This window comes from Corvus brachyrhynchos, unplaced genomic scaffold (genome assembly GCF_000691975.1).
Source record: "Corvus brachyrhynchos isolate BGI_N302 unplaced genomic scaffold, ASM69197v1 scaffold152, whole genome shotgun sequence".
Taxonomy (NCBI): Eukaryota; Metazoa; Chordata; class Aves; order Passeriformes; family Corvidae; genus Corvus; species Corvus brachyrhynchos.
Window position 1 is genome coordinate 8974772 of NW_008237447.1, and position 24896 is coordinate 8999667.

General features: G+C 36.2%; 1 protein-coding gene across 1 annotated transcript in view; it reads right to left on the reverse strand.

Annotated features, from left to right (window-relative positions):
* TMPRSS15 (transmembrane protease, serine 15) overlaps positions 1-24896 on the reverse strand; it is a 51461-nt gene that overhangs the window by 22715 nt on the left and 3850 nt on the right. The window contains 13 exon segments of the mRNA XM_017731429.1: positions 937-1078; positions 2277-2427; positions 2865-2967; positions 5228-5377; positions 6447-6584; positions 7464-7573; positions 10273-10381; positions 15288-15402; positions 17203-17234; positions 17557-17598; positions 19900-19944; positions 21682-21824; positions 24098-24139. Of these exon segments, the coding sequence (XP_017586918.1) occupies positions 937-1078; positions 2277-2427; positions 2865-2967; positions 5228-5377; positions 6447-6584; positions 7464-7573; positions 10273-10381; positions 15288-15402; positions 17203-17234; positions 17557-17598; positions 19900-19944; positions 21682-21824; positions 24098-24139 (1322 nt within the window).

Genomic DNA, 24896 nt, shown 5'->3' on the forward strand with positions numbered 1-24896 from the left:
TTACTTCAATAAAAACTGCAAATAAATTCCAAAACTCATTTTGGGAAATTATGACTGAAGTTACTGCTGCTATTAAAATTTAATTTTGCTGACAGACACACCTTGTTGAACTTTACCTCACTGTGTCTCATGATGGAGCTCTAAAACTGCATTTTGCTCTTATATTTAGAAGGTTTTGTTTTCTTACCTGTCCTGTTGCAGTAGATTTGGAGGTGACAGATTTGAGAGAACGACAATATTATTATACAGTGTTTCAACGTGAATACAACGCAAACAGTCTTACTATTATTTTAATCTTAGGCCATTTTTATTTACTAAATGCTGTCAAGAGAGCAACCAGCTGTGCTTCAAAAGGCACAGTAAATCTAATAAGAGGCAATCCTGGAACATGCTCAGTGTTTGTTTTAATGATTTGAAGCCATGTGTGGATAGGTCTTTTGTAAAAATTCTTTTTCCCAAAATTTCATCCTCTTTCAGAATGAATTACAAAGCAAGCCCCATTAGATATTTTAATGATTTTTCCACAAGCTTTATTTATATATGTATTGGTTTTTGCTTTGAATGTGCTCGGACTTGTTTAACATCGTATACAATCTTTCTTCTCTCTTATAAAAGTCATCCAGATTTGTAAGGATGGTCACAGGTACTTTCTCTATTTTTCTCTGTGAGATTTTCCTGGCTAGCTCTGTGAAACTGGAATGTTTTGAGGAAGCTTAAACCTATGTACTTTCCTCTAAAATGCTCTGCAGCTGGAAGGGTCTGGATCAAGTTGTACAACGTGTCTGGAGAGGCATGGAACTGGATCTTAGTATGTTACTCAGAAGATAACTCTATAATTCTGAAGAGAGGTTTTTATAAAATTGAGGCTGAAAATTCTGATCCACTGATACACAAATACAGTAATAGGAAATCAACAGTGATTTAGTGTTTACTTACTAGGAACTAAAGGCGTGGTAGCAACAGTTGGCCTCACAGTTGGCTCTACATAATTATTTTCATTACACTTTCCCTTTGTCAGGCCAATGTCATCCACGGCAATATCACTGGGACCACTCCTTTTAAAGGCATCGAAAATAACCTGAATTCAGGGGAAAAAAAATAGAATTTTATGATTTAATGAACGTTTTTCAGCTTCCTGCACTGTGTCATTCTGTCTTTTCTTGAATGCTCTTATTTCCACTGTAAGCTACACTGGTGCTACACTCAGGGGAAAGCATCAGGGATGAGACAGAATTCCTCACAAAACAAAGCAGCACTATGCAAACTGAGTGGATCATTCTAAGGAATGTAGTACCTTCTTCATTTAAATGATGAACATTATTTAAAAATAGTCAATACCTTTCCTTTTTATATATAAATCCATGTAATTTTCAAAACAATTCTGCATTGCTTATCAGGCCAAACTTCTCCTGAATTAATGTCATGAAAAACTGAAATTAACCTCGTTTGTTCTGTACTGTTCTTTAATATCCACGAATTTAAAGCAATCCTGCAAACAAGGAATTTGTGCTGGTGAAATACATATAGCAATCTTCTTGAGATCATATGTGGTTACATATTTTGGGGAGGTTATGACCACATATTTTCTGGAAATCTGATGCAGCCAGGTCACGGATGCATTTATTTCCTTAGATGTTAAATGCATCTTTCTGGCAGTGCTTGCCAGAAATCAATCAAAACTACTGTAGCAGGACAAACCATCCCAAATACCTATAAAATGAAATTGTTTTCAAAAGAGAGGTGTTGAAAGAATTGTCTGGAATAAATCTCCTCCTGTTGTTTACAGATAAGTCAGGTCAGTTGTTAACCATGTGGTGTCAAAATCACTTCCATCTGCAACATACTTTCAGTGGATTAATCTGTAAGTAATTAGTGAAAACACTGATTCACAATCTGAAGCAATTTAAATTTAAGTCTTCTAATGGCTCAGTGCTTCACATCAGTATTGAGATTTTATATTCCACAGCAGATTTTGATAGGCTTTGAAAACTCTTGTTTTGTGGAAAGCTCTCATTATAACATTCATTGTTCCTTGACAATGATCAGGTTTTCTGTTTTCTGCAATACAAAAATCTTTAAATCCCAGAGTAAGGAAAAGGGGATGCGAGAATTCAAATGGGGATTCCAGTCTTCTGCATGCTAATACTTATTTGATGGCACGCATTGTTAAATGATACTAAGTATCTTTGAAGCTGTGCAACTTTGGGTTCATTACACAGAAAACTCTGATATCAATTTAGCTAAAATAAAAAAAAAAAAGAGGCAGTTCAACAAACCTTAAAATCAGATGTTTCATTTAAAGTTACTTGTCCATAATTCCAGTTGTTTCCATAGTTTCCTTCTTTCTCAAAAATGATGTTTTCCTGACCATGCTCATCACCTATGCTAACTCTTAAACGGTAAACATTATCACCATACATGAAATACCTAGAGGGGGAAAAGCATTTGGGTATTATTAAAACGAAGTCAAATTCCATTAAAAAATTACAATGGTTTATGAAATCAGGATTAATTTGACACAAGCATGAAAATAAAATTAATTGCATGTTTGGATTACACCTGGAATTGTAGAGGCCTAGTTAAGCTTCATGACAAAAAACATTTCAGGGATTCGTAATATTATTTTTGTTCAGAAATGAATATTGGATGAAGGGTGACAAAGAAAAAACATTAAAGTTAACTGTAAGAGTCAAAGTTATAAAGGAGTTGAACTTCACGCCTGGAGTTGAGAATGATCATGGAAATCCAAACAGAACCAGGCTGGTGTTGCTGGCATGCTGAGTGGGATTAATATTTTATCTGAAAGAAAGCTCTTTAGGTATTTTCTTTAAAAAAGTATAGGTTTAGGAACGATGTAACAATACCAAAAGCTTAGACAATACATATCTGAAGGGACCAAAGGCAAACTCAGAATCCGGACTCGCTCTTCTATGAATCCAAGTCCGATGGGTGTTGAAATATAAAATCCTACAAGATAATGAGCACACTTTAGCCAGGACAGAAGAACTTTCTTTTTTCTTTTTTACTTATTGAATTAGAGTGTTTACATTAAAAATAACATCAAGCACGGATAGTGTTGCATGATTTGGAAGATTCCTGACACAGTAAATGTGAATGATTATCCCAAGATGTATTCATCACTCAATGACATATTAAATTGAGCTTTTAAGCTTATTGGATACTCCTCAGAACTAGATAAGCAATGGGAAACCAGTCCTGTTCAAGTCAGTGGGAAACCTGCCTTAAATGTAGTGAAGGCAGCAATTCTACTGGGTTTATAAAAATGTCTTCCTGCTTGATATTGCTTGTGATTTTGCAGGAGAATTTCCTGACAGTTTTATAACTTGCATCCGTATGACAATAGGAAATATGGATTGCATGTTGAGAGGGTGACAGAATGACTATGTGAATATTTTATAGCAAGGTGAAGCATTATAAAAAACCAAAAACTTCCTTTATTTGTGAAAATGAGTTTGTAGCTCTTTCTGAGATAATTTGTTGCAGCTGGGAATTTGGACCTCTTGTTGCCATATGAGGCCAGGCCACAGAAGCACTGGATTTGTCATAAGAAATGCAAACTTAGGCAGATTTAAAATAAAAATCTTGCTTTATTCAAATCATGTGTGTAATCTCATATTTTCTTCTATCTATCTAATGCATTTATATGCAAATATTATATTAATAGAATTTTCAAATGAATATAAATATAATTATGTAATTTAAATTATAGATACTGTATTCTGTTATTTACACTTCCAGATTATCTAGGTTTTTTTAATGTGGGAGGCTAAAATACCTGAAAATTAGTCTGAAATCTGAACCAGGACTTTAATTTCATCTGTTGACTTAGAGAGCATGCATTAAAATATAAATGGTGTCTAACTTAAAGGAAAAAGTTCTTCATATAATCAAAGGGACAGTTCTTGATCTTTGTTTCATCAATTCTCTGAGCATTCAGAATCAATTTTTGAATGTGTATTAAATTCTTTACTTTTCAAGAGAAGAAAATCAAAAATAGAGTTTCACTGAATGTAATAGCCTGATATTAATGATGTGATTCACATTTTTACACAAAATACAGGTCACAGAAATTTAAATATGCAACACAATAGTAACATTACATATAGGAACATTACATATGTCAGCTTAGACTTGGCACAGGGAAATAGAGAACACCCACAATAGATTAGTATTTTCAAGAGAAAAAAATCATTGTCAAGTGTTTTATTAAACAAATTTTACATTCTTTCATCCGATTTGCATTCTGGGAGCCAAGTGGGAAGACAAAACAGTGTTCTGGAGATTGTTTAGAAAATGTGCATTTACTCAGAGAGGGGTGAATAATTTCTATCTGATAAAGTGCAGAATACTATTTTTCGTTTCCCAGGAGTAACTTCTTTCTGAATAATTTGCAATTTTCCCAGTTATTTTTCACTGAATAAGCTTTATGTAAGTCTTGCATGGAATACATATAAGCATTGCAAAATCCAATTTATGTTTTACTCGGTTTTAGATGGACTGATAAATCAACTGAGAGAGTGATTGTTTGGTTTTATTGTTGAAAAGGTAAAAAATGTATGGAGTCTTATTCTGGGATAAAGATTCATTATACACTCAAAATCCAATTCCTATCAGTATTGTCTCTTTAAATAAATTCCTCTTTTGATATGACCACTCTTCCAATTAAGTTATTTAACTGTAACAGTTACTGGAGTGTTTGTGTGTTTGGCACAGTTGGTGTGTTTGCTGTGCAGTAATTGGGGACACAGATGCACCCTGTAAACTGCAGGTCAACTTTTTAAAATCAAAATTATTTTGTGACAACCATGAGGATGTCAGCAGTAGAGAGGGATGAAATAGAAGTGATTTGCCTAATATGCAAGTATATCTTTTTCCCTCAACATGCAGGTTTTTGACCTATAACATTTTTGCATAATAGGAATTCCTTTCTCACATAAGGCATTTTAATGTAATAATAGCATTGAAAATTTTCAGAACCTGAAACTTTTATCATTTTACTTATTTCTTTATTTCTTCTTTTAGTTTTGGTATGCTTCCACAAGATGGCAATCAGTAACATAAAACATTTTGTCTGGTAGTCCTGACTCATTTTTATGGCAGAATAAAATGACATCCTGGTAATACCACTATGAAGAACTCATTATGCTGTGATATAAGCTAAATCAAGTTTTTCCTTTAATCTTCAAGTCACTTTTTTTGGTCTTACCTGACACGTTGCCAAATGTATGATCAAATTCAGGACCACTCATCAAGGGAAAAGTAGGACCCTGAACTCTGTCCCAGTCTGAATCATCATCTAAATCTTGTATCCAGAAACAAAAGCCGTCTTCAAAAGTGCAATTGATTTTCTCATAATCTGTGAATAAGAACTTGTAGTAAATAAAAGGTGACAGAGGTATTTTTTCAGAATTATACAAGAATGAATGATGAACGATGTAAATTTTTAAATATGTTTGTAAACCAACCCACAGTGACTCAATTTCATCTTTATGCAATGTAACAGAATTACTCAAATAAATGTGTTGTTTGTACTTGTTAACAAAACACTATTTTTGAAGGGTGGCCCTACATATTCTCTCACTCTTTCACTAACCTTTTTTTCTGATCCTTCTTTTCCTCTTTGCCAAGGCCTGGATTGCTCCAGAAGAAAGGGCTCACCATTAGAGCCCAGTGCTGTGCTCCACCCCCCTGGGTTGCCCCTTTCTTTCTTCTCATTTGCTCCTTCTTTGCTCACATGTCTTTTCTGCAGCATCCTCATCACTTTTGTTCTCATGTTTCAGTGTCCATGGTGCCTTGAAATGCACATCTGTCAGAGCTTCCACATGACAAGAGCTTGCTGGCCCTCTGGATGGTTTCTGCAGCATATTCCATCCCAGCCACTTTCCCTGTTCACCTCCTGCTCCAAATTTAGCGGCTCAAGAAGCCTTCATTTATCCAATCAACAAAGCATGAGTCATATTGATGGATTTTGTTGTCACTGTAGATTTACTGCATCCAGACTTTTCCTAATGCCATTTTACTGAAGCAGGTGTTTTCCTGAATGGTATTTGTAACTGTTGTTCTGAACGTTTATTTATAAAGATATTGTGGTCAATGATTTCATAGTATCCATTAGTGAACAGACTGGCTGAGAGGAATCTGATGGAAGTATGGACACAGTCTTATTTACACAGATGAGCTTTGTTAGACATCACCCTACTTCTAGACACAGGCCTGTAAACCTGTGAATGGCCTTATTGAAATAATTTATTTGATATTTAAAACAGTATGAAATTTTTCAAAGTGAAACTAGTTAGTAGACTGAGGCCAGAAAATGCTGCTTCCCTTTCCACTTCCATTTTCTCAAACTGAAAATATAGATTCACCAAACTTTTGGGATAAAAAACAAACACACACACACACAGACACACACACAGAACACTTACTGTTTAGTTCACTTGCATTAAATGCAGTGTATGTTGCATTAAAGCCATTATAATTCTCTGAATAATCGGACCTAAACTGTGCTGTAGCCTCATGGGAAAAAATGTAAATTGTTTCAAGACTTTTCCCTGACAGAGAAGCTGAAAACAAATAAGAAAACATATAGTCAGAGAGAAAATAATCCCATGCAGATTAAAATTTCCAGTGTTGTCACAAAAGCACAGTGGATTAATTTATTGAGTCTTAGGGAATGCTTTCCCTGTTGTATTGTGATCCTACTACAATAGCTTCAAACCCCTGAAGCATTTAGCTGTTTGGCTGACATATAAATATTCTGCATATTCCATCTCTCATATCCATCAATATGGATATCAGCTAGTCTTTTAAAGTTTCCCATTCCCATTCTCTACCTGCTTCCAAAAACAAGGATAAAAAATAATATATCTTTCTGACTTCTCTCTCTATATTCTATCTTCAGTAGATGTTTTCCACCTCTGATGGAATTCAGCCGAATTGACTGAGTCTTGTGAAAAATGGGTACAATCCCTGTTTTCAGAGTAGAATGTAGAGACAGAGATAAGGTATCATCAGTATGTCAGGATCTGAGGAAAGCAATGCCATACTTGTAATGATTTTCAGTGAGTTTGGTAGCACTTCTCACAGTTCAGTTTAGATGCTTTAGTTTTATGTTACTGTGTGTGATATTACAGGAACTTCTGACAGTATATTTCCAATGAAACATGGACACCACAAGACCATGAGGCTGATGAAGTTATCAAGATCATTCAAATAAGATCTTAAAACACAAGTAGAATTTCTTAATGTATAAGAGATGCATTTATCTCATCAAATTTAAGGGCAGACAGGTATATTGAGATTAATTGTCTAACAGGGCAACTTTACACAGATCCAGTCTTCCTCTTAAATATATATATACAACTTTTTATACCTCAAAATACTTATTTTACCACTTAGATTCTATTAATGGAAAAGTATTATTAGTTGAAAAATAAACTTACCTCTTAAAACCTTGTTTTGTCCTAATCCTTCAAAAATGCTCAATGTGTCTGAATACGGTTGTGTTTCAAAAGAGGTGAAGTTCAGTTTAATGGACAACCCTTGAGGCACTCTAAGGCAACAAGACAAAAATAAACTCAAAACTGAAAATCTATTCTTTGACTGTAGTTAACTCATTGAAGTCAATGAGTGCTTGAATGATGTTAAGTTCAGAAGCAACATGAAATTATATTAATCAAGGTTATTAATTAAGATGACCTATTTGTCTAAATTTTAGCTTGTAAATTGCCAAAGGAATTGGGCATAAACCTTTTGTAACAGTGCACGTACACCTTTACTCACCAGAGTTAAGTATATTCTAGAAACTGAATGTTCTGAACTCTAGAATGTGATTATCAGCTCTACAATGGGTTTTTCGTATGGTTCTGGTTGGGTTTTTTTGTCCTCTGCATCTCATTGAATTGCAATCACTTTTTCATACATGTTACTCTTAGATATCATCTCACTGCTCAGGTAGACTTCCCAAGGCCAGAGGAAGAGTATCAAGATACCGATATGAAGAGCAAGATATCAAAATCTCTCTCCTGTAAGTCCAAAATACTGTCTCTCATGACAAAACCAGGATTTGCACGCAGATTTGATGATCTCAAACCCACATATTGAGAAATTGTTATAAATCCCAAATACAGAAAGTTTAATGACAAAACTCACTTGAAGCAAAATGTAAAAAAATCTTGGCATTATTTTGCTACAGTTATGCTCTTTGAGTAATCTATATTTAATTTGTTCTCCCATTTGCTTTCCACTAGACATATATGGTAGTCTAAATTCTAAAACACTTTTATGACTATCATCTTAGCTACCACTATTTACTTTTTTCTGAAATTGAGAGACTCAATGGAAACAGGCTTTCAACAGCAATCTGCTGCTGCTTATCAGTAATGATTAGTAGAGAAGTGTGGAGTAAATAATTAAAAATTTTTGCATTTTTAAATTGTTGTTGTGGTTTCTGTTGTTTCATATTTCACCAGAGGGAAGAAATAGCCTTGTTTAGAAAAGAGTAGAACATAGAGTTGAAAGTTTCAGGAAGCTAAACTTTCAGGGAAATATTGAGCATACAGCTGTTTTAAAAGGACAGGAGATTGGATCTTCATTTGGAGTTAAATGGGGTGAAAATGTAAAAGCTCTTCCTAAAGGTAACGGGGAAATATATCTATACAAAGGCAGACACAAGAAAAATCCAGTCTCGGATGTATTATAGGTTGCCTTTTAACACATTTTTATAGGGATAATAAAGACCATGGGTTACTGGAAAACCTAAAATGTTCCCTCATAGAAACAACTCTATTTGAAAGAAAGACAAAATTTGAGTGCCACTTAGAATTTGTTAGGCCTTTATTCTCACCGTTGCCAGATTTTTTTTAAAGCAGATTAAGTGGAAAATAAATTCAAATGGTTGTTTTCGTTATTGTTCAGTCTGCAATTACACATATCTGCATAACATCTACTGTATTATTTGCAATTGCTCATGATTCTTTCCAAAATGAAGCTTTTATTAGCTACGTACCTGGTATAGATATCTACCTAATACAATGCTGCTTGCAGCTATAGCAGCACTTGGAGCAATGTTAACAGTTTAGAAGGAAGGAGGGCCCTTGGGCCATGTTTATTTACTGTGCTCAAATTCTGCAACACCGTGAAGTGAGAAACAAGGCAGACATATTCTGAAGGACAAAATCTTGTTCTTTTCCTGGGACACACCCGTATTTTAAAGCCAGGTGTTGCCAGTAATTATTGGTGAACAGTACTGCTGAAGATGAGAAGGAAAAAATGTACTAAACAGAAGGAAAATCAGGACTTCAAGGTAAAGATGAAAGTTCTGAACAAAATCAAAGCCTAGCATTTTCAAAGGAGCCTTTGGAATGAGAAGTCCAAACCTTTTCCAATTTTAAAGGCAATTTCTTAATCTCCTTTGAAATCTCCCGCCAAATTAATACTTCTCAGAATCCAAGAACAGCCATTATTACAAAACCATAATAAGAATTACTGCCTTTCAAAGCAGTAACTTCTGAATTGGCAGTCATAGGAAGGATTTTTAGGACTAACTTGTGAACAAATAATTTTTTTTTAGATATATACTTTAGGATGAGATTTTTTTCATATAGTGTGGCTGTCTTTTTTCTCCCTGGCCTATGAAGTGGACCTAGAGTGTCAAAAATCAAACAGCTTTCCCTGTCTGTAGGTATATATCTGCGATAAAAAAATTCCACTTCTTGTGCCTAAGGCTTAAAAGGCATTTGGTGCTATTATATCAAAAGCTAACTATGCAATTCTTTACCATATTCCTAAATTACATAAAACATGGGTACTCTTAACTCCCAGATGAAACCAGATGATGACAAAGGAATTCTTGAAAATCCCTTCTGTTAAGTAAGAGTTACGTCATATAAAAGCATTACCTGAAGACTACTATTTAATGCAATACTTTGAAAAAAAATCTTGCAATTACTTTATGTGATTTATTTTGAGTTTACGCATCTGTTCCTCTGGATGCATATTACACAGAAGATTTCTCAAAATCATACCTAAGAACTTATGTAAGTGGGGAAATTATTGATATAATTATGGAGCCTATGCATGAAGGTTTTTAAAGAGAAGTTACATAAATACGAGGGAGAAAATGGTATTACATATTTTCTATGCTGGAATGTTTGGGAATAAAAGCAAATGGCATAAGACTATTGTGGAGGAAACAAGATCACTACATAATCAAGAAAACATTAGGTACAAAATTATTGGAAAATGGCTTACACTATTATCCATTGGCAAAAAATATTTTCATTATATGGCTTTGGATAATTCATAGAGTGAAAAAATCCAGAGGAACCAGTCAACATGAATTTTCCATCACAAACTGCAGCTGTAAAGATATAATGAAGAACATTTTTGTCATAGGTTAGCAAGCATAGTCCCGGAAGGGACGTCCTTGCTAAGGGGTGCTTACAGTTTCCTCTGGGAACTGATAGAACCTATCAGCTGGCCAGTTTGGATATGGACAATTCTCTAAGCCACTTAAAGTTGTGATCACCTCTGTGATCCACATTTAAGAATAGGCAAACTCCCCCTCCAAGCTCTCTCTCGTTTCTGGCACTGGGACAGGTGGCTGCGGGCCCCGTTTCTAAATGGACTGAACAAGGTTATTATGGAAGTGGTAAACAGACTGAACATCTTAAGGGTTGTCTTTGAACATTGTCAGTGGGAGAAGGGAGGAAGGTGGGGGGAGGAGGAGAGTTCTGAAGGTGGTATAATTTTTTTTTCTTCTTTTAGGTCTGTTAATAAACTTCTTTATATTCTTTCAAGTTTGGTGCCTGTTTTGCATTTCTCCTAATTCTTATCTCACAGCAGATAAACAGTAATGAGTATTTTGGACCAAACCACTACACTAAATTGGTGTTTCTGCCTGGTTACAAACCGAACCCGTGACAATTTGTCAGAATGACATTTGTAAAACAGAATCAGAGCCAAAATGAGGGTGACCCGGGATACTGGTTTACATGGATTACCTTGGAATTGCTTTGTAAGCAACAGTAGGAAGACCGAGTAAAATACACTATCAACTTATTCCCATTTCTAATTCTTATCAATATTTGATCTCAAAATACTGTATGAGAAGAAAAACAGTACAGAAATTTCACTTTTAAATTAGATACAATGCAACAAATCCAAACTAGTCTAAACCAATTCAAATAATTCAAATCCAACAACTGGTTTTAGTTAATCCAATTATTTCTTTCAGTTTATTCTATACTTTTATAAGGAGACAGGATCTTACCTTACCAGTTCTTACCTATAGCTACTTTAAATCAGAAAACTGTGTTTGTACTACCAGAGACAATTTGATATCATGTGAATAAAAGCAAAAAGGGATATGGTTGACTACAGTTATCTCTACTTTTATGAGCTTCCTTGTTTGTTGCCTTATATGTTACTGGGTACTCGAAGAGATAAGTGGATCTCCCAAGTTTCCTGCCAGCTATTGAATTCATTCAGCTGAGGTAAATGTCATCCATCATCATCTATTTTTTCAAAGGCCTTTTATTATTTTTATTTCCTTGGTGCTGCTGTTCCATTCTATGAAAGTTCTTCACTTTAAAAACCAGTTACTTAGGAGAAAAAAAGGTATTTTTAAGCCTTAGTAAGTTTGGAAATGATAATTCATGTAGAGTTATTTTATTTCAGCAGTCACTGAAGAACTGCTGAAGCTTTTGCTGCATCTCTTGAACATTGTGTTAGGAATCTGTCTAATGATGTTTTTTCTTCAGTTTTTCAAAAAGTATCATAGACTTTCACATAAGTATAAAATCAGTAACATACATGATTATCAGGAGAGGTAAGGACAAGTTCATCAATTTGAGGTAGATGATCAGAAATTAGATAGAGCTTTTCATTAATTTCAGAAATGAAATCATACCTATAATGACTGTCCCAATTACAAATAACGAATCATTTTGAAAATTAAATGGGAATTTTATTGAGCACAGCCCTCCTCTGGGAAATTACATATATAAAAGAATAAATTGGGGCTCCTTGTGTGTTCATTTTATAAGTGTAAAATTCTTTCTGCCTACCACTGTAGCAAACACAAAATAAAAATAAAGCTTTGTTTCAGTCAGCCATACACCATTAGTAAAGACTGTGCAGGATGAACATTGCCAACATGCCTAATGCTTGAGCTGAAATAGAAACATATTCCTTTTTGCAATCTTTGAGAGGAAAACAGAACAGATAAGTTTTTAAATACATAGAGAAAAAAGGTCCATGAATGATAGTTTTTATTCTATATTAGCATTAGAGCTGGGTATTGATGTAGAAGTACTTTTTCTCACCACTTTAATTCATGTGTTTCCTGTGCTTGCCAATGAGAAGAAAATTGGTGTGAGAAGAAGGAAAGTGCCCAGCTTGTTATCAATGAAGATTACAAAAAAGTGGTGCTGTTTACAAGTAAGACATAATCTGATCTAAAAGGAATCTTATAGGACGGACAAAAATACAAAAGATAAGCATACTGTTCTAATAAAATCAATGGCAAGTGTTGGCTATTCATTTCTGTTAGAATCCCAGAATGGGTTGGGTTGGAAGGAACCACAGTGGATCATCTGGTCCCACCTCCCTGCTCAAGCAGGGTCATCCCAGAGCACATTGTGTCCAGAAACTTCTGGAATATCACCAGTGAGGGACTCCACATTGTCTCTAGGCAATCTGTTCCAGTGCTTGGTCACTGCACAGTGAAGAAGTTCTTTCTCATGTTCAGGTGGAACTTCCTGGACATCCGTTTCTCCCATTGCCTCTTGTGCCATTGTTGGGCACCACCGAGCAGAGCCTGGCCCATGCTCTGATCCCTCCATGACAGACATGGATGAGGTCCCCTCTCACTCATCTCTTCTCCAGGCTGAACAGGCCCAGCTCCCTCATCCTTTCCTCATAAGAGAGATGCTCCAGTCCCCTATTATTATGATTGTTCTTATCTTCTTATTGTTTCCTTTTACTTGTTCCTTATCTCTTAAGAGACAGTGAGTAAATTGAAACAGTACAGGAAGACTCTGGAAAAGGTCCTTAGGCAGGTCATCCACAGCCTAGCAATAGTCAGTGCTCAGTGCATCAGGAATGAGCAGGAAGAGAGCAGGGACTGGTCCTATTTCCCTAGAGAACCTCCCACTGCTTCCTCCTTGCAGGGAGAAGGCAGCTGTGGTCAAAGATGGGCAGGGTCACAGAATTCATTACATTTGGCCTCTTCCTGGAGCCCAAAGAAAAGCTGCAGTTGTTCTAAGGAGACAGGAGATATCCTTTGTAGGAACCACTTCCACTGCTTCCCCAACATGCCTCTTGCTGTCCATTTCTATTTACTAATGTTCCATATGTGGGACATTATGAGGGCTTCAACCTGTTAGCCTTGAACTTGAGGGAGAAGCTCCCCAAACTGATCAAATCAAGCCCACATACTTCACTTGATAGGACCTTTCTCTGCCAAGTGCAGTTCATTACTTTGTGATTAATCTCTCTCAGTGCTGTAGTGATGCTGTGAGGTGGTTAATCACAAAATGATAGTCTAGACATATAATAACTGCAAAGAGTGTGCAGAAACCCCTCCTGGGATCAGCCTCCGGTCTCCCTTTCCGTACCCCTATGTGCTACACGGCTGCTTTACAGCAATGCCAGTCATTATTAGTTTCTGCTGTTCAGACTTCACATTTCTCTAGAGACCCTTTCACTGAAATTGCTAGCTGTACTTTTGTGAAGCCTTTTGTTACTGCACTGCATTGCAGAACCAGAGAGAAACATTTCAAGATAATTTTAATCAGTAACACAAGAAAATAAAAGGTCTTCGATTTCCTGAATCTCTTCTGAGAATCTGAGATTTTTACTGAATTCTCTCTAATGCAGGAAAGAGATTACTAAAATTCACTTTTTAATCCTATATTTTTAAACCACTGACATATTATGAAATCAGAAATACTAGAGGGAATAACAATCAAGATGAAAAACAAACCAAGTGTTTTGAAGGACAGCAACTCTTTTGTACGCAAGAGCACTTGTAGCATGAATTATGAATTGGTCATAAATCTCAATGTGAAGCTCTGAAGAATTTCTGAAAATCTATACAATTTTAGCTTTCATATAACCATATTAAGTTTCTCTAGGAATGGGACAAAAGTGAAGAATTAGAGGTGGAAAAATTGGCAGGTATCCCAAATGTGCATCCAGGTTCTTACCCCTCATTCCACTGTTTTTGTAAAATCTGCTAAGATACTCAAATACATAAAATTAGAGAAGGTCCGAGGTTTTGGATAGAAAAGACTGAAAATGTAACATAAGAGACATGGATCAACAATTTGTCCTTCAGCCAGAACTGTACTTCTGGAAGGTTAGGAGCCAAAATTGCTGCACTAATGGTAACTGACCAAACTGCTTGGAAATACCAGGCATCAGTGAACAGGGCTAAATCATCCAGCTCTCCGAAGTGGACTGTAACTACAGCTGGTTTCCCTAAAAAAAAACTGTCTGGTTTTTTTCCTCTTGTCCTGTCACTGGTTGCCTGGGAGAAGAGCCCGACCCTACCTGGCTCCACCCTCCCGTCAGGGAGTTGTAGAGATTGATAAGATTCCCCTTGAGCCTCCTTTTCTCCAGGCTGAGCCCTCCCAGCTCCCACAGCCTATCCTCACATGACTTGTTCTCCAGCTTCATTGCCCTTCTCTGGACCCTCTCCAGCCCCTCAATGTCCTTCTTGTAGAGGGGGGCTCTGTAATGGACACAGTACTCAAAGATAAGAGGGAGGCAAATAACTCATTGCACTGCAGGTTAAAAACTCTTTGTGTTAAACACCAGTGGGGTTTCAGATCTACAGTTTCACAGAATCACAGGAGGGCTGAGATTGAATGGGACCCATGGAGGTCATCTGGTCTGAACATTGTTTGATGTCACTGATTCACTTCATAGTAAATTTCTTCATAGTAAATTTCTATATAATTTTGTCATTTACATAGTATTTATTTTATTAATATTTCTATAGTAAGAAACAAATTCTGGAATTTTATATTTAAATAGATTCTAATATTTAATTATTTGTTAAGTGTATTCTTCATTAGTGAAAATTTGAAAGGAAATTGTTTCCTCTTGCAAGATAAAGATTATAAAAATCACTCTCATTATTTTTAGTAGAATTGATTTGGACTTCACTGTGCACTTTATTGCCCATAAACTATTTACAAACTACTGACAGTTTCAAGCATGTTTAAAAAAGACTAATTTACAGGGGTTTACATTCTTACCACATCGTTTTTCAGATTCGTCTGAACCATCTGGGCAGTTCAAGACTCCATCACAAAAGGAATGAGAGCAATAAGAGCACAGCAGTAATGCAGTCTCACTACAAAGGAAAATTGACTTACCTCTGGTTGCTTTACCACAAATCAAATCAACCACTCTATTGTGTTTTACAAAACTGCATTTTTAGAAGCCTGGAATGAAATATCACATACTAAAAAGATAAATTTGCCACAGAATGGAGAAATTTCTCAGAAGTGAAATATTTTTTGAAACTAAGCTTGAAGTAGGGCTGGAAGAAAATGTCTATGAATTCCTTTTTTTTTTCCTTTACACTAATAAACTACTTTATGCAATATAATAAATGACATTTTCCAATTTCTTATGTTCGAATAATGTGAGAAAACTGTACTTTGATTTAAATAACAGTGAAAAATCTCTGGGTTTAGGTAAATACAATTCAATTTTATTTCTTCAATTTTAACACATCAAGCTGTTGCACCTTGTCATGCTAAGGAATCTGATTTTTTGACCAGCATATCTTAAAAAACAAGAGCCTTTTAGACTAGATTTTGAAACACCAGAATTATTAGAAGCCATACTCTTGTTAGATTTACAAATTAAATGTATAAGTTAAGAGCAAATTTCTGCAAGAAGAAATGTTCATCTATTGCAAACAAACTCTTTTAGTCTTTAGAGGGTTTTGGTCTTAGACATCTGCAGAATTCAAGTAGGTCCTATTAAAGTGAATAGAAACCTGCAGCAAAAATAAGCTTTGGATAGCTAATAATTTCAAAATTCTTAAAGTTGCATTAAATTCTATAGAACTATTCACAGAGTTCCTTGTCTCTACTTCAACAAATTCTTACAGGAAAAGGTCAAAATTTCTGATGCAAGAAGGAAAAATAGTAATCTGTAAAATTTCATTTTCTTTCTTTTTTTTTTTTTCCATAGGGATATTATTCTGTAATCAGATTAAGTACGTTATCATATTGTGTATCCCAGACTGACATAGGTGGGGATGTATAGCAGCATTTCAAAGTGCTTTGCAAAACACTCTCGGTGTTGGCAATGCAAACATTGCAAAGCCAAAAGATTTGCCATGTTGCATCCAGCTGGAAATTAAAATGAACCAAACATACTCCAGTCAAGTGTTGGAGGTGACACAGTGGCAGTGAATGAATTTCCACAGATGAGCAGAGACAAAACTGTGCGTTCGAGACCCAGAGCAAAACTTCCAACCAATAGCCCAGGAATAGGTTTTGCAGAAGCCCAACAGGCAAGGAAACATTGTTTACATACGACATGATCAGTTTTGGGTTTTTTCAACTCGGAAAACTAAACAGCACTGCCACCTCCTGGATTGAAAGAAATCAACTTTTCCTACTAAAACGTTCTGACTTCTCATTTAAATGGCAAATTACCGTAAATTGTGCTGTAAGTGCTATATTCAATTAAACGAGGGCGGTACACACATAAGAATTGATCACTTTAGACTGCTTGTAGATGTCATATATATTTCACCATGTAAGATGGTGGGAGGATGTTTTTCAAAGATTCAAACACCTTCAGCTTTCTGTCTATTTGAAGTCATACTTTGCTATCAGTTTGTTTATTTTATTTTCCTCATAAATGCCAAGAAATAATATGAAAAAAAAGACCAGCCAGTGTTAGTGTCGATGTGTGCATCAACACATGTAACACATGCAGCATTTTTGTAACTTGTACAGTTTTAGAAGTCCTTTCTCTTTGAACAGGTCTCCTTGGTCTAAGGTAAACCTGCATATCCTGCATTTGCAGGAACAGAATATGAGGACTGAATGCTGTGAGGAGAGGCTGTACATGAGCAGTGCAATTCTGTGATCTCAGATTGTTCTGTGTTAGCTCCCTGCTCCGCCACACGCACAGTTACTTACCCACAGTTGTTGAGGACTCGCTTGTGGTGAGTAGTCCTGAATCTGGACAAACACAACCCGAGGTTAGAACTCTACTGCTTGCTCTCTGGGAACACCTCTGTAGTTGCTTGGGCAGAATTAAGCAGCAGTTAATCTGCTTTTATATCTGCATTGTTTGCTCCCCACGCTCCCGGTAATGGTATGGTAATGCCAGCTTGAGTGGCTTGGTCCTGAAGCTCAAGTGACACAATAAATATAAGAAAAAATTACAAGAAACCCAAGTGTTTCTATAACTTTAAAAGATTTCTGTCCTCCTTCTACCTTCCCCCCACTAAAATAAGAGCAAGTCTTTCTTGTCTTCCCTTGTAAAAGTTCTGACCTGAAGTTGGTGTCAGGGAACTTGTAATTAAACTCGTGGGATCTGTTGAAACAAGACATGTTGTGACAAATTTAACATTAGTACTAAAAGGTAAGTGTACATTTTCTGACAAATAATGTTGCTCTACAAATCAATTAGGAGCCTCAAACCTATCTAGTATGTGTCTATTTAAATACAGGTTTATATATACATTCCTGTGCATGTACATATTTACACATGAACAAATGCCTAAGGTAAATAAGCAGATTTGTATTAGTGATAGTAAACTGCAAAACAGTCTGGAAAAATGGAATGTGTATTTGTGATTGCTGCAACAGAAGTTCCACTTCATTAAGGATGCACCTGGTGTTTCCAGCTCCCAAATTATCTTTTTCCTTTTCCTCTTTGAATTTGCATTAGCATCCCTGTTTACTATTTTTGCTTTCTAAATTAAGACTCAAATATGTGAGTAGGATGATGATGTCTTCAGCTGAAAACAATCCCCATGTCACTACAGGTAATGGATCCTGAACCTCAGTTTATAAGATGAAGGGCGAGAAGGAATAAAGAGGGAGATGCAGTAAGGCTTTCTCTATGGCTTGTCATCCATCAGTTTTGTGGGCAGAAGTTGCTGACCACTGGCCATCAGCAGCTTACTTTTGTTAAATGTTCGTGCTCTCCCAGACCTACTAGTGCACAAACTTGCAGGAGGAATTCCTACCAATTTTCTATCAAAACATGCTTATTAAACAAATACTATTAAGTTAAATTAGGTCATTCTGGTTACCATGCATTCTGTGTCAGCAAATTTAAGGATACAGTTTCTTTGGCAGAGAGAGCGGAGAACAGGGAATGGATGGACTGTTCTGACAGCTACTGTAGACAAAGAAGCTTAATTCATGCCTTCACATATTTTCAAAGAGTTATACACATATGTATATCAACATATCTGTTGATAGATTTACTACAGGATAACCAATTAAGAAGGTATTAAATGTTCCAAGACCTAAAACATAGATGCATGCAGGAGCAAACAGTTCTAGTAAAACAATTATCAGGGAGCTACATCTTGAAGACTGTTGAAAAAATTGTGGTTGTTACAGACGTTCTCAAAAGTGCATGCACAAGTTGAAAGCAAAATCCCTCCAGGAAAACACAGGGCAGTGGCAGAGGCAGCAGTGATGTAAGCATAGTTACTAGAAAATCTTGCTAAAGTAACATGTTGAGATGGTAAAGGATGTTTTCAGGGTCAGCAGAGCCATAACCCTGCATCCAGCAGATGTAAATGTACTGTATGGAAAAACTTGGGTATATCATGACATTTGGACTGAAACAGAAAGAACGAGGAAGCAAACAGTATTAAAAAACATACAAAAATTACCTCAAGCAGACACAAGGCCAAGGGAGAAGAAATTCACACCAGGAATATTGCTGCCATCTCAACCTGGCGTGCTGACAATTCTCAGCTCCCTTCCCCTTTCCTCTGAAACATGCCCCTATCTCCAAATTTTTGCTTAAGGATGATTAGCAACATTGAATTTAGGACCCAGGGGAGCACTAAGATAGCATACCACAGGAAGGGATAAATAGGAGAAAAAATTGTATGTTAGCAGTTTAAACTGTATCTTTGGGAATAAACTACAGTACTTGCACACTTTGGACTATACACATTACTACATTACTACATCAGTAGGCCTGTAACCAGACTAGTAATAACTCTTTCATTACTATGGCTGTAATTAGAATGTCAATAAATATTTGCCTCCTATATTCATAGGGGCAATTGCTTAGCTTCAGGTTTGGTAGCCTGCTCTGGAGAGTGTATGTGATAATTTGCATGCAGTTTGCATGTGACTACCTGCACCTAGTGCTACAAAGTGCTTATTGTATTATTTATCTCTCTGGCTGACCATTGGCAGGTTTGTGAGACCAAGGTAGTTTTGTCTGCTTCATATCTTATCATCATAAAACTTCCAGGAATAGTGGAAGGAAAGGCTGTCTGTCAACATTGCTCAGTAAATCAGTAACCACAATATGAGAGTAGGACTCCCCAGTGTAATCTACCTCCCTAAATCCACAAAAACTTCAGGTTGCAGCTCAGCTGGTTAATGGAAACTCAGCTTTTGGTTTGATGCCCTAATAAGCTCTTACAGTTTTTTTTCAGACTTCAGATCACTCACTGCTTTCTCAAATAGTCAGAAATGGTGAAAGCAGCTAATTATCACTGAATGGACCTTGGCAGTCAAGCCCCAGCTGCAGCCAGGGCAGCTTTACTAAGCTATAAGAGCTGAAACAGCAAGTCTTATTTTCCTTCATCTTGTATTGGTAACAAAAATTAGTGCCTGTTTTGTGAAAGATACTGACCTGATGAAGTTAAAGGCATCACTGTAGTGGGATTTTCAGCAGCTACTGGAAGAAAGCAAGTTTAGTATAAACTTCTTTTATAGAACAGTGTCTGGTTTTAGATGACAGAAATAAAGATTAAAAAGAAATTGCCTGTGACTATTTCTCATTGAATCACTGTCAGTGTCCTGCTTCCCTCCTTTTGCCTATCTCACCCTGTTCCCAATCTTTTCTCAAACTCCATGATCTTCCCAAGCAGGAAAGGTCCCAAAAATGAATTGAAGTTACAAGGTTTCATAGCCACTGCAATCCCTTTCAATCCTCAATCCCTATTCATTGTATTGCATATAGAATGTCTTCACCTGGGAAATCTCTCTCTTGAGGCTTTTTATTCTATAGAGATTTTCAGAGCACCTGTGTCTTATAGAACAGTATTTAGAAGAGATGAATGAGTGAAAATTAACTTGGGATAGTTTACAAGAAAGAAAGTTACTTTTAATCACAGTGAAAACTGATTTCAAGCAAGTCACACCTGTGTTACACCTCTCTCCCTCTCTGAAATAAGAATGTCTCTGGCAGAACGTATTGATATACACAATGCAAAAGTGCCACATATTATTGTGATTGTTAATTAGTTACAATTGGTTTATTGAAGCACTCCTGGTGGAATGGACAGGTGATATCTCATGTGAAAAGAGGCATTTTGATGATCCAAAGCAGTAAAAGTTTGACTACTTCAAAGTTCATAAATGGATATAGAACCTTTTAAGAAGATCTTCATTATTTTTTATGGCATTTTTGACATATAATGAGCAATCAATTTCCACAGTGTTTTGCAGTAATTTGGAATAAACAAGTAGTAAAGAGAATTAAATATGCCAAGACTCTGAATTTAGCCTTTGAATACCTGAAGTACTTAGCAAAAAATGCACCTCTGTGTATAGAGTAAGAGACATGGCATGCCAGATTCCCACTCCTCAGTTTCTACTTAATAGTAACTCCAGCAGGTCTTCAAATGTCAGCTAATCAACTTCTGCTTCAAAGAATTCAGATTGGTTTTTAACCTCATCCTCAGTGAAGCGCTGTTTTGAAGCTTTATTCAGGTAAAAATAAAAAGGATGCCCATTGATCTTGAAGGGCTTCCATTTAGGCTTTGATAAATTTTTTACTACTTACATAAAATAACTATATCTGTATATTTGCAGGATTTAAAGCTACCTAGTCCTTAAAGCCTTATTCCTTTCTCCACCCACTTACATTTACCTAAGCTCTACAGGAATATGGAGCCAGTTCCCTGGGTGCACTTCTCCAAAAGCAGTTTGTTTTTCTTCCTGACATATTTTCAATAAATGAATTTAGTTTACTCTTTGCGAGTCTGAGTCCTTTCCTTATTTTTTAGCAGAACAAAATTATAACTGTATTTACTTATGAAACAACACAGTTGGAGCTTAATTGCTTTAATTAGAGGGCTAAAAAGATTACAAATATTATGTTTCATAAAAGAGGTGAGATTGTGTGGTTTTCACTGGGAAATTACTACCTTGCCCTTTACTCCCTCCTTAGTGAATGTACACAGTGCTAGTAGAAAAGGTTGTAAATAGTTCTCCCAGCTGCTACTGAAAGGTCTGTAATGGAGGAGGAGGGCACCCAAGAGAAAAAGTAACAACCTGATTGCTGTTTGGGAGCCAAAGCTTTCATTCCCGCTACCTGTGGTTCTTATGGATTTGTAGAATCAACAAACAAACAAACAAACAAAAACCAACCAAAAAAAACCCACCAAACAAAAAAACTTACTAACATTACCTGTGATTTGTATGCTGTTCACATCAATTTTCAAAGTCTGAGTAGGATTAGGGTTATTTGCAATGACACCCACAACCAGCTCATTTTTTACTTTCTCAACTGTTACCATCCGGGTAAAATAAAGGGTGATGATCACAACAACACTAGAAATACAAAACAGAGAAGTTAATTAGTGATTCAAACGGATGAAATAAATCTGCTATACGACCTATCATCTAGACAGTATTCATTCTACCAGTGGCTCCATTTGCAAAGGCAGATTGTTTTTTAAGTATTGGCTGGCAAAGTTGACTCATAAAGAAGCACCTCTTAATTATCAGGTAGGTTTGAACCTTGGAGAAACTTTGTTCTTTCTTTATCTACTCTTACTTGCACTGTTGGAAAAAACCAAGACAACATTCATTTCAATTGCTGCAATGGAGCTGAACTTGAGGGAAACTAAAGTAGCTTTACTGTCATTCAACAGGTCTATTAATTTTAGCCCTAAAATATTGAAGGTGAACTTTGAAGTATTATGAAAATTGCATAATACCTTCATGTGGCAAAATATAATACAAAGTGACCACTTCTACAAAGCAAATACCATCTCTGGATTCTTTATTTTGTTGCAGATCTGCTGTGTGATTGCCTGGATTCTCACAAAGAAACAGTGATGGCTGAAAACAGAGTCGTTTAGACTCTGGTTAAACTGCATTTAACTTCTATGGGGTCTGAATTTTATCCAGAGTGTTTTCTGTTTGTTCTCTCCCATCCTTTCTAGACACTATTATGAAGTTTTATATTTGTAGCTAGAGTAAGGTAATGCTGAAGTATGAGACTTGCAAAACATAAAGGTTTTCTTCTTTTACTTAAATTTAGGTGTAAACTTTTTAATCCTTAAACTACCCTTTTGCAACTGACTCAGTAGTGCTCTTTGTAAGGAGTGATTAATCCTGTCGTTTTGCTGAGCATAGTTTGTAGTTTGCAATATGTAGAAAAACTCTCCTTCTTGCGTATTTCTGATAACCTCTAGGCCATGCTGAGCAAACAAAACCTTTTATTGCTGTCCTTGTGACTCAGCAACAGCATTTCAAGGGTGAAATACCAAGCAGATTGCCTGAAGGGGTAAACACTTTTAAAATGAAAAGAAAGTAACGTCTGAGACAAAGTTATTCAAAGCAGAAGTGAAGATAGATCCTTACTGATGTATTAAAAGCCAGATCCAACATTCACAAACATCATATTTTCTGTGATTTCTGTGATTGTTGTGTCAAGATACAGGGGTAGAAAGAGTTTTGCCCAACACAGTTATTTACAGTGTAGATATCTAGATTCCCATTGTGGTTCATAGAAAGAAGTAAGCTGTTCTTTGGCATAATTGGTCTCCTCCTAAAAAAAAGCATCTAAATTGACCTGTCAAGAAAACTAAAAATCCAGCACTTACAAATACAGTCTTGAGGAAACTGCTCAGAGATGTCTCCATCTCTGATGCCCAAATTTTGACGAGAATAGTCCTTTTCTTTGTGCAGAAACTGAATTTCCTGACTGGATCTACCTTCACAAGGACAATATTTTGGAAGTGGCCTACTCCTGCTGCTGTGGAGTCCATTCTCTTAACGTTATCTAATCCTTCATAAAGTGATCATACTCCACTTTCTAACTAATTAGGGTTATGTCCTCACTATTCCAATCAAAAGATTGCTCCAATTCAAATCTGCTTCCCATTACTTACTGATATTCATGGTCAGCTAATATACCAATATCTTGTTCTGGGCTTTTTTGCAAGGACGATCATTCCAATACACTAATCTCCTTTGCATACTTATAAACTTTATGTATTTACAGCCACAAGAACATGTGATACCACAGAACTATTGATCTATTGTCATGTAATGTGTACTTTAATTTTCTGGGTTCAACTATGACACAGCCAGTTATGCCATTCCTTTCTCAAGGTTCTTCAGTTCTGCTGGAATCTTAATCTTTTGTGCTCTGTTTTGTTCTTGCCTATCACAGTGGTCCTCATACTTTTCTTAATTTGAAACTTGAGTTACTGGTAATGACATGAGATCTGACTCTAGTTTAAGCAGTTTTACACAAGCAAACTCAGCACAAACCAATATCCTTTCCTTTCTAGATAGTTTCTTACCTTTCTCACTCCTTTCCATTTTTCTTTCTAAATTGACAGTCCCAGGGACTATCACTTTTTTTTGTCTAATCCTAAAGGAAGTTTTTAGAGGAAAGATATGTCTTGAAGCTTCATCCTCTTTAGAGGGACTTATCCAAATTCCAAAAATGTTTGTTCTGTTTTGTTTTGTTTTTATTGTTGTTGTTTTTGGTTTTTTAATCTATACGCTGTCCACAGAAGAACTGTCTAAATTAGTAGCATCATTGTCTCTTGCCCATATTTTAACTAAACTTTGTTATATACATATACCTGGTCTCTGACATCAATCTGCCATGGTCACCTTCAGATTTCCTGTAAAAAAAAAAAAGGAACAATAAAAAAAAGAAAGGGAAAATCACAACCAACACCAAAGGGTTCCCGCTGAGACTATAATATTTTTGGACAGGATGGAAGCATGTCCTGGAACTGTTTAGTAATGGGAGATAGTGTTATACGTGTTTTGCTGAATCAGGACCTAATTAAGAATAGCGCAGATGCAATTAACACTACAGACCTGGCTGTGTAACCTGGACATTCTTGTCAGCTGGTCTTCAGTAGGACACCCAACACACCCAGATATTGAAAATGAGGTCAAACAAGCTTTACTAAATGAAGCAGATCTTAGTGTACCAATTTTATAGAATCTTGTGGACACACAGGCTCCAGCTTTTCCTGGTGTCAAATGACAGCCTCAGCTGCTAATGCCCTAAGGAATATGACTTAAGTGGATCCATATCCATAGGGACATATGAGTGCCTGAGCCTCGAGGCTTATGCCAGGAGATTTCTAACCTGAAATTTCTTCTAGATAGCAAGGATCAGCAACCCTGCAAACGGCACCTTGGCAAAAAAATAATTTAGCAGTTCTTTAAAATACGGAGTTTTGTGAGTGGGTCTTAGGGCTCAGCCTTACTGGTTTGGCCAAGGCATAGACACACATCAGCTTAAGAAGGAAGTTTGCCCAAGGAAACACATTGGTGTCAAATTTAGCACAGTAGCACTTGGAAGATGGAAGATGTGAAAGGGATAATACAGGACGTTACCAAGGATGACTTGAAAATCAGGGTAAG